The sequence below is a fragment of the Trifolium pratense genome, linkage group LG2 (assembly GCF_020283565.1).
Source record: "Trifolium pratense cultivar HEN17-A07 linkage group LG2, ARS_RC_1.1, whole genome shotgun sequence".
NCBI lineage: Eukaryota > Viridiplantae > Streptophyta > Magnoliopsida > Fabales > Fabaceae > Trifolium > Trifolium pratense.
Window position 1 is genome coordinate 16,129,590 of NC_060060.1, and position 9,824 is coordinate 16,139,413.

At 31.0% G+C, this 9,824-nt stretch overlaps 1 protein-coding gene across 1 annotated transcript; it reads left to right on the forward strand.

Annotated features, from left to right (window-relative positions):
* The first annotated feature begins 6,964 nt into the window (after window positions 1–6,964).
* Window positions 6,965–9,577, forward strand: LOC123907599. The gene is made up of 4 exons (XM_045957927.1): window positions 6,965–7,197; window positions 8,074–8,129; window positions 8,266–8,356; window positions 8,942–9,577. The coding sequence occupies exon 4, from the start codon at window positions 8,948–8,950 to the stop codon at window positions 9,557–9,559; it is 612 nt and encodes a 203-aa protein (XP_045813883.1). The 5' UTR covers window positions 6,965–7,197; window positions 8,074–8,129; window positions 8,266–8,356; window positions 8,942–8,947; the 3' UTR covers window positions 9,560–9,577.
* Window positions 9,578–9,824: the final 247 nt, after the last annotated feature.

Here is a 9,824-nt window from a genome sequence, read left to right on the forward strand (position 1 = left end):
TTTAATCTTTGGTTTTGCGGTAGACATAATTGATTTTGACAGAATTGATTTTGATAGAATTAAGTTTGACAGAATTGATTTATGCTTGGATATATTCATACAAAAGTGAGTTGAACAAAAAATCTTAGTGTAAAAATCAATTTTAAAATCAGAAGCTACGATTTCTAGCAATCAATTCTGGAGACAGAATCAATTCTAATTTTGAGAAAACAAACATGCAGAATCAATTATATACGTCTAGAATCAATTCTCGCTACTCCATAATTGAAACCAAACATACACTTATATCTTTTCTAGAGGGGATCTCACTTGATAATTTTTTTTTTTTTTACAAAAGTATCTCACTCGATAATAATAATCACTTATCGGCTATTTTCATTGAGGGGAAAAATATTGAGTGCTTAAAGAATTGGAGTTTTTTAAACATTTTTGCTCTCCACGGGAAAAATGTAGTACCAGGAGATAAACTCCGTTATTAAGGGTTTGAAGGAGTTAAAAAGTTAATTTATAAAAGAGGTATTTTTAAAATGTGTCACTAATTTTTTATTTGTGCCAAAATTCTTAATTTCTTTTCAGAAATTGAGAAATGAAAAATATCCAAGCTCTTGATTTAGGAACTTACTCCAAGAGGAAAGGAGTAAGAGAATTATAAATTAACTGGAATAAGAGAATTATAATTGATGAGGCGGTGGTGATGAAATAGTTTTGAGGTTTGTGTGATCGGCTAAAGAAAAGTGGAGATTGGAGAAAGCGAGAATCTTTAACAATAATGAGGCCGATATATATATATATATATATATATATATATATATATATATATATATATATATATATATATATATATATATATATATATATATATATATATTGACAGAATATAATGAAAATTAACGTGAAAAATTACAAAATTAAGCTTCTGCGAAAATGCGAAAACTCACTGTGATTTTATATAAGCCGCATATGCATATATACAAACACAATTCAAAACAACACAAACACAATTCATACATTAGTCTATGTGTTGGATCAAATGATTCACTCTCAAATTGATCCACATACACACTTGTGATCTTGAAAGAAAATCAATGTTCAGAGAGGGAGTGAAGAGCTTGAGGAATTAGGAGAAAATCACAATATGTGTGTTTTTTATTCATCCAATGATCACTTACAATTATTTATCCACACTGCTTATGACACAACACAAGTCTCATGTAAGTAACTCATAATAACTACACTAACTGAATTCACTATTAGCAGAATTTTAAAAAAATTCAATTAACTCTAGTTACTTGTACAATAAGGAACATATCATTTAACTAAAATGAATTACTTTTTTTTTCTTTTTTTTTTGACAGCTAAAATGAATTGCTTTTAACATATAGTGCTTCATGAATGGATATTTATTTGAGCCAATAGATATATAATGTTTTTCTTTTGTTACAATAATATAGGTAGTTACTTTTCACTATCATTAGCGACAATGAATCTCCGTCGAAGAATCTGTGGACACACAAGGTGGATTCCCCCCTCTGAACCAAATTATTTTCGTAACCACCTTCTTAAAGAGCTCAAAACTCTTATCACTTTGACCGATTCATTGTTTGTTGAAAGAATAGTTACTTACAAATGTTCAAGAAAGAATAGGGAACTAGTTATTTTGATGAATCTTTCTCCAATAATAGTATCATAGTTTGGTTCAATTTGATGGATAACCGATGAGTAGAAATTTGGTATGGTATCATGAACACTAAGAATCTTGAGGTTGAATAATATATACGTGAGAAGACTTATAAATTCGACATTTTAAGATTTTGGAGATCTAATATATTAATCTAATGCAATACCTACTGAAACTCGAACAAGATGACCATTAAACACACTCACGTACATTTTTTATTAAAATAATTATATTTGATCACATGCCCGTATAAAAATAATACGTAAAACTTCCCCTCATGTCGATCACGTTAGCCTGTAAATGTTACATGCATTCTATGTATTTCTACAAATAAAATATGATTAGAAAAATTTAAGAGCAAAGGAAAATAAAAGAAAATACAAAAGCAACATGTATGATACATTGATACTATAGCTAGGAAGAGATTGATGAGAGGCACATGTAAATTACTGAACTGTTTGGTCCAATCAGTTTATTTATTCACAAGTGAGGTTGAAAAAATGGTTGAGTTGAGAGAATCAAAATCAAAATTGGAATTGAAACAAAAAGATTTTCAACAATCTTGTCAACAACTATTTGTACTCCTACAACTAGAACTACAAAGGCTACATATAACATAGGATGCAAAAAACTCTCAGTTTTTAAGGTGTATCTTCTGTATCCAATCCATGATCTAGCTCCTGCACTACTCTATTCACTATTTTTGTTCTGTTTTTACTATTCTTTTGTTTCATTTCATTGCACTGTCCTGTCCCAAACCAAATCAATGAAATTCTTTAGCCTTCTTGTTCTGCAGGTCACTCCTAAAAAACAATACTACTTTTTTTTTATAAGCTAAAAAAAAAAAATACGACTTGATTTTCTATGTGTTTTCAGTTTTTCTTTTTTAATATAAAATTTGAAACATGTCAATTAATATTATTACTAAAAAACTTAAGTCTACAAGAAAAAAAAATGAATTTATTAAAAAATTAAGTCTATGATTATGCAGGGACGAAAATTGATTTTAAATGAATTTATTTGAACTAAAAGTAAGTTGATTGTAAAGTGACTTATATTTAGAGGCTTTGGCTAACATGGAAGACTTCACCAAGTCTTCCATGGTGCACAAGTTGCCGATATTATTATAACGAATACGAATTTTATAAAATCGACCGTTGGATTGAAAGTTTATATCGTTTAGATCATCCATAATTTTTTAAAAAAAAATCGGGAATCATTTGATAAGTTATTGAGATCAATCAAGATTAACGATATTAAATAAAAACTCATAAACCGTTAATTTTGTTGGGTCTCAATAACATATCAAATGATTTTTGATTTTTAAAAAAAAAATATGGATGATCTATACGATATAAATTTTCAATCCAACGGTCAGTTTTATAAAATTCGTATTCGTTACTATAATATTGATAACTTGTGCAACATAAAAGACTTAAGTAACTTGTGCATAATAGCACTGATCATATTTAGATGCATTCATATAAACTTGATTGAATAGTAAATTCAAGGTTAAAAATAAATTGTAGACTCTATGACATTGCATGCTAAGTGAACATGCTACATTACACGTTGATTTTACATTAATATCGGCTCACTAATTGATTTCTTTATAAAATTTAGGTCATCTTAAAGACAAGTAATAGCAATCCAATCGTGCATGACTAAATATTGACAAGAGACTTTTTCTTTTTTTAGGCAAAAGGAGAGTACAGGAAATCCTCTACCCTATTTTAAATAGATTAAACATAAAATAAAAGATATTACAAAAAATTGGGGGAACATCAACCTAACCCAGTTAACCACACAAAAAAATAGTAATTAAAGATAATACAATGAATTCCAACTGCAAGTAGTTTTTAGAACAAACCCTAACGGATAAAAACCAAAACAAACACACACAAACCCACTTGGGTTGGTGCATTGGTATTGGCTTTGGACCTGAGAGTGTGCTTCTCTTGAGGTCTGAGGTTCGATTTTCTCTGACGCCAATTTGGGTGGGCTAATTTAGCTTCTTAAAAAAAAAAACACACACACACATCAAACACTATCCAATATTGACAAGAGACTTAAATTTTATAAACAACAAATGAGTCTTTGGTATGATGGCCTTAATTAATGCGATGGATCAATGTGAAATGGACGCATATATATATATATATATATATATATATATATATATATATATATATATATATATATATATATATATATATATATATATATATATATATTCAGCTAACTTGTTACATTATAGTAATCTCTAAGATAAAAGTTAATAAATAAACTATTTTGACTTGTATTTTCGGATTTCATGAATGTATTTATCAATTCTAAAATGTTAGAGACTATTTTAACCGATACTTACAATTTCAATAATAAATTTACCTATCTAGCAAACGAATTATTGTTAAAATTAAGCTGTTATAGAAACATTGTTCATTTCTTAAAATTATTTGCATGCATGTTTATACATTGTATATTTGGCTGTAAAATTTAGGTGCTAATACATGCAAGTGATGATGATGATGATGATGATGATGATGATGATGATGATGATGATATTGTGGTGCTTTACCTTTAACCTACACTAGTAATTATTTTTGTCCCTTGCTTTATTCATGAAATTGGGGTTAACTCTCTCTTTAAGCAAAGAATGCACTAGTAATTTATTCCATGCATGTGTCACAACCTTTGGAGTTAAGCTTTAGCTATAAAGAGTTCACCTATTGATCATGTTAATGAAGAAGAAAGCATGCAGGTCAAGGTGCAAATTAAATCCATTCCAGCCTCATCTTGGTTTGGTTTTCAAGAGAGCACTTCAAAAATATGTCATTCACTTTAATTAGTTAGATCCTTTTTTTTGACAAAATAATTAATTTTTTTATTCTTGACAAACATAAACTCATATCATTTCATTGTATAATAAGTTTTCAATATAAGGAGGTATTCTCTCAAATGAGTAGTGACTAGACCGGGAAATGGCCACCTTATAAGAAGTGTCACTACAAGAAAACCTTGATTTACAAACAAAATTTAAAATCAGTTAGTGGCGGAATATTTCCCTCAATAAGTTAGTGGCAGAACATTCCACCACTAAAACATAAATTCCGCCAGAACATTTAACAAAATTTAAAAGAAATGAAAATAAAACTTAGTGGCATAATATTCCGCCACTAAATTTAAGGGCGAAATCTTAGGACAGACATTGTGGCAGAATTTTCCGCCACTAAGTCGAAATCAAACGGCTATTACTTTGTGGCAGATATTTCCGCCACTATGTTACATCGGGAGCGGAATCTGACACAGCCACTTTGTGGCGGAATATTCCGCCAGTAAATGGAAACAGTCAAATCTTTACTAACAGAATATTTCCGCCAGTAAATGCGAATTTCCACCAGTAACTTAAGAGCATTAAACGGCTAGTTTTTCCTCCCCTCTATAATACTCATTCTCTTCTCTTCATATATACACCTATACACCTCCATTTTTCTTTAATTTGTCTCTCAATTCACTCCAACATCTTTGAACCTTTTGAATTTTTTCGTCATATCATATTTTTTCACCTCAAATTTCGTTTTCTCATTTCTCTATTATTGCCATTTGAATTCCACAACTCAATTCATATATTCTCGGTAAGTGTTTAGTGTATTATTTTTAAAAAGTTTAGTCTATTAGTCTTCATAATTATATTTTATCTATTATTGTAATTTTAATTTAATAATCAATTGTCCTAATTTTTTTTATTATTTTAATTTAGGAGTGTTCGTTGGCATATGAGTCAATTTGGATGGCAGACGTTTCGTTAAGTGGTTCCGGATTATTTGGTAAAGCGCGAAGTCAGACTCTACTCGGCATACCAAGTAAGTAAAATAAAGAAAATTCTATATTACTTTCTGTTTTAATTAATCTTTAAAATAAATTATGTAAGTGTAATAATTGTTCGTTATTGATTAATTTTAAGTTGAAAAGTTTGTCATTATTCATATTGGTTTTAAAACAAAAAAAACTTAATTATAATAGTTATTTTTCTAATATAGTACGTAGGTTATAAAAAAAAATCATTTTTTTTGTTTTAATATAATAGTTTTTTTTTGTTCTAAGACCAATAAATATAAACTTTAATTGAAAATAAACTTTATTATTTTTAAGATAATGTAACGCAACATATAATGTTCACGTGTTGATTAACTGCATTGAAGTTCAGCCCTACTTAGATTTATTTTTGACTTCGGAACAGATAGCTCCGGAACAATCTTCTGCTAAGATACATGATTTTTTTCCACAATGGTTCATGGACTACATGTTTCTTCAAGAGCCAACCCCTACTGTACAACACTTGAGGAACTTATTTGTTGGCCCGAAGTCAAATGTTAAGTAATGGCACACTTACTTTGTCAACGGATACAAATTCCATACAAGAAGTTGGACGGAAGGAAAAGAAACAAATAACAGTGGAGTATGTATGAAAAGTTTGACTGAAAATGGTGAAGGTGATTTCTACGGTGTTATTGAGAACATATTTGAAATTGAATACAACCATCATGATGACAAGAATACAGTGGTATTGTTTTATTGTACTTGGTTTGATCCATCAAGTAAGGGTACAAAGTATAATTCAAAGACGAACACTGTAGACATCAAAATGAGCAAGAGATACCAACCGTTTGATCCATTTGCTATGGTCCACAATGTCAAACAAGTTTATTTTGTCCCTTATCCATCAACAAGAGTTGACAAACGAGGATGGTGTACCGCAATAATGACAAAGCCAAGAGGTGAAATTGAAAAGGATGGAATAGATGAAGACGTCGATCATCCATATCAGATTGATGAGATGGCCAATGTAGCTGATGTAATTACAGTTGAACCAATAACTCGCCTTTGTGTCGGTGGAGACGAAGTAGAAGAGGTACCTTCCGAAGGTGATGTTGATGTTGATGTAATTACTATTTATCTTTTACAATGTCTTTTTATTTCACTTTTAATGTTATTTTTTTTTACGAACACTTTTAATGTTATTGATTACCATTATTATTACTATTAGTATAGATTTTAGTAAGGGTCATTATTATTATTATTATTATTATTATTATTATTATTATTATTACTACTTATATAACAAACAAAAAATATGTAATAATAATAATAATAATAATAATAAAATTGCTGCACCGTTCCCCACCCACCTTTTTTTTAGTTTTTATTGTTTTATTTTTAATTTAAACATAAACCAAACCCTAATCTATCCAAATCAAATCATCAAAAAGTAAAGGGGAGGCAAAAGGTTACGAGACAAAGTAGAGAAAGAAAAGGAAGCAACTTGCTGCTGCTGCTGCGATTACCTCCGCCACCGTCTCTTTAACCACCATAAAAAAACTACCTCCACCTTCATCACCATCTCTTTAACAAACATAACCCATTTTTTCATCCAAAACAAACAGAACTCATTCCATCAAATCAACACCAACACCTCCACCGTAGCCAGAACCACCGCCGGACCTCTCCCCCTCTCTCTAGTCGGTTGCTCTCTCTCTCTCTCTCTGTGTGTGTGTCTCGTTTTTATTTTTATTTGTTTCTGATCTGTTTGACTGTTTTTTTTCCTTTCTATTTCCCCAATGAATGAATGCTGTAAAAATAAAATAGATAAATATATGAAAATGAATGTTAAATTTATGTTACAAATGTCCTCTTAACGTTGCCAGAAGAATGGTTTTCTTTTGTTGATTAAACAAAAAGGTATTGAGCATTTTGAAGCAACATCACCAAACTTTTGTTGATTTGTATATTGAGGTATAACCGTATAAGTTCATGATTTGTATATTGATTTGATCTTGATATTATTTTACTTGAATCTGGCCCGATAGTTAATAAAGTTAACTTGTACTAAGGCTTGATGCATGCATGATGTATAAAAATTCAGACCAGGTACATGAGAGCCTGAAGATTTTGCACAAAATTTGTGCTTGGACTAGTGTGTCATGAACTCAGGTTTTAACAATTTTTGTGGTTTAGTGACTGAGAATTCTTAAATGATAATGATAAGTTGTGATAATTTAATTGTTGCAGAATCACTAATTTTTGATTTAGCATGTTTTAGTCTCTATGATATGATGATTAGAATTAATCTATTACTAAATATTGATGATCTTAGTGAATTGGAGATGGTGTTAAACAATGCTTCTTTGGCAACTATTTGGTTAATTTTCTGCAATGTGGTCCATTGTTTCTAGATATGCTAAGTAAAGGCCTAACTAATACAAGGCGTTGGTGGTTTTTTTCATCTTTGTTTTCTTTTGTTCAAATGTGAAAATGTTTGACTAGATTGACTTGTGGTTTTTTTTCCTGGATTTTAACTCAACAATGTTTTCCTTTTCCTTTATTTTCGCACGCAGGGCAATAAGCTGCTGTCACGCAAGGAGATCGCTCGCACCTTCGTCGACGACGTCAAGTAAGTTCAGACTCTTACTATATATCTTTCTTTATCGCTTCAAAATCTCACTTCAAACCCTCACAGCAAAGTCGCTCCTCTTCAATCTAGTCGGGACCTCATGCGTTTTTTTCTTTGTGTGTTTCTTGGCTGCCAGCTTGTGTTTAAGATCTCATCTATACTACCCTGTTCACCATGTTCCAATTAGATGTTTGGCTGAAAACAATGCTAGTTGGCAATTAGACAAAGTAAGTCACGATGTCACATAATGTCCAACATCTATTCACCATTACAGCCTCTATATATATATATGATAATCAGATCAACTCTATGTCTGAACGCTATTCACCAGGAAAATTACCAAAACACATACCATTTACACAAATAAAAGCAAAATACATTAATTTAGAGTGTAATTTGGTGGCTGAAATACTTAAGAGCAGGCCAACTAATTCTGGAAAGGAGTATAACTATTTGTGAGCTCTAGCATCTTTCTATATTAAGTGAAAATTCATGTTATTAGCAAGGTTTGCACTTTGCAGTGCTGACTGCTGTAATTTGAATATTAGTATTAGTTAACCTCCAATAAAGAATAAATGACTGCCCACGTTATGATATTTTGATGTTCTATAGAGGACTGCTCTGTAAATTTTTAATCCGTAAAGATTGAAAATGAAGGCTTGCTGCTATAATTGCAGGCTTGTATATTTTTCTTTTTTTTTTTTTGCTTCTGTTTTGGCCTGCTGCTATAATTGCAGGCTTGTATATTTTTTTTTTCTGCTTCTGTTTTGGCCTGCTGCTATTTTATGTTTCCCCACCTTTTCTTTTTGTAGAGGGAGATGGATGAATTCGAGGAAGCTTTTAATGCTCAACAAAATGCTCTTCCACCTAGTGAGCGGGCTCCTGAGGAGGTTAGAGATACAATAATGCTGGATCAATTTGTCGAGGTTGCTGGCGGGATGCAAAGAAATCATCTTAGGGGGCAAGGCAATGCATCTTCATTGGTCATAAGGACCCCGATGGGATATAGACTTGATCCTAGCTCCACTTTTAGCTCGAGTAGTTCTTTCGCTCGATCTAATGCAGCTGTTGATTTTGAAGAGATGGAACGTCGACTCAAAGCTGACAATGATGCTCGGGTTCAAGCCGAGGTTGCATCTCAGCTCCAATCTCATATGGACACAATGAGGTCGCGGCTCCGAGCTGAAGCAAGGGATGACATTGAATTAATTGTCCAAAGGAGATTTACACAACACCAACCACAACAACAAAACTCCCAAAACATGCCAGCTCGCCACTCAGCATATGTCAGCTCGAATCCTTATCAGCAACACGCACGATACGTGCCGCAGCCACAGATGCCAGCTCGCCATTCATCGCCATTAGTTTTATATTTTTATGTCTTTATCAAAAAACAAAATTATATTTTATGTGGTATGATATTTATTTAAATATGTAATATTTTTAATTATTTTTATGTTGAATTTAAATTTTTGTTTTTAATTAATATATTTATAAAATGTGGGATATAGAAATATAATTATTATAATGAAATAAAACGTAATTAATATATTTTTTAAAACGACTCATTTAGTGGCGGAATATTCAGCCACAACATTAATTTTATTTGTTTTTTCTTTTATAAATTGTGGCCGTTTAATTGGCGGATTATTTCGCCACAAAATATTAAAAATCCATTGACTGACTTTGTGGCAG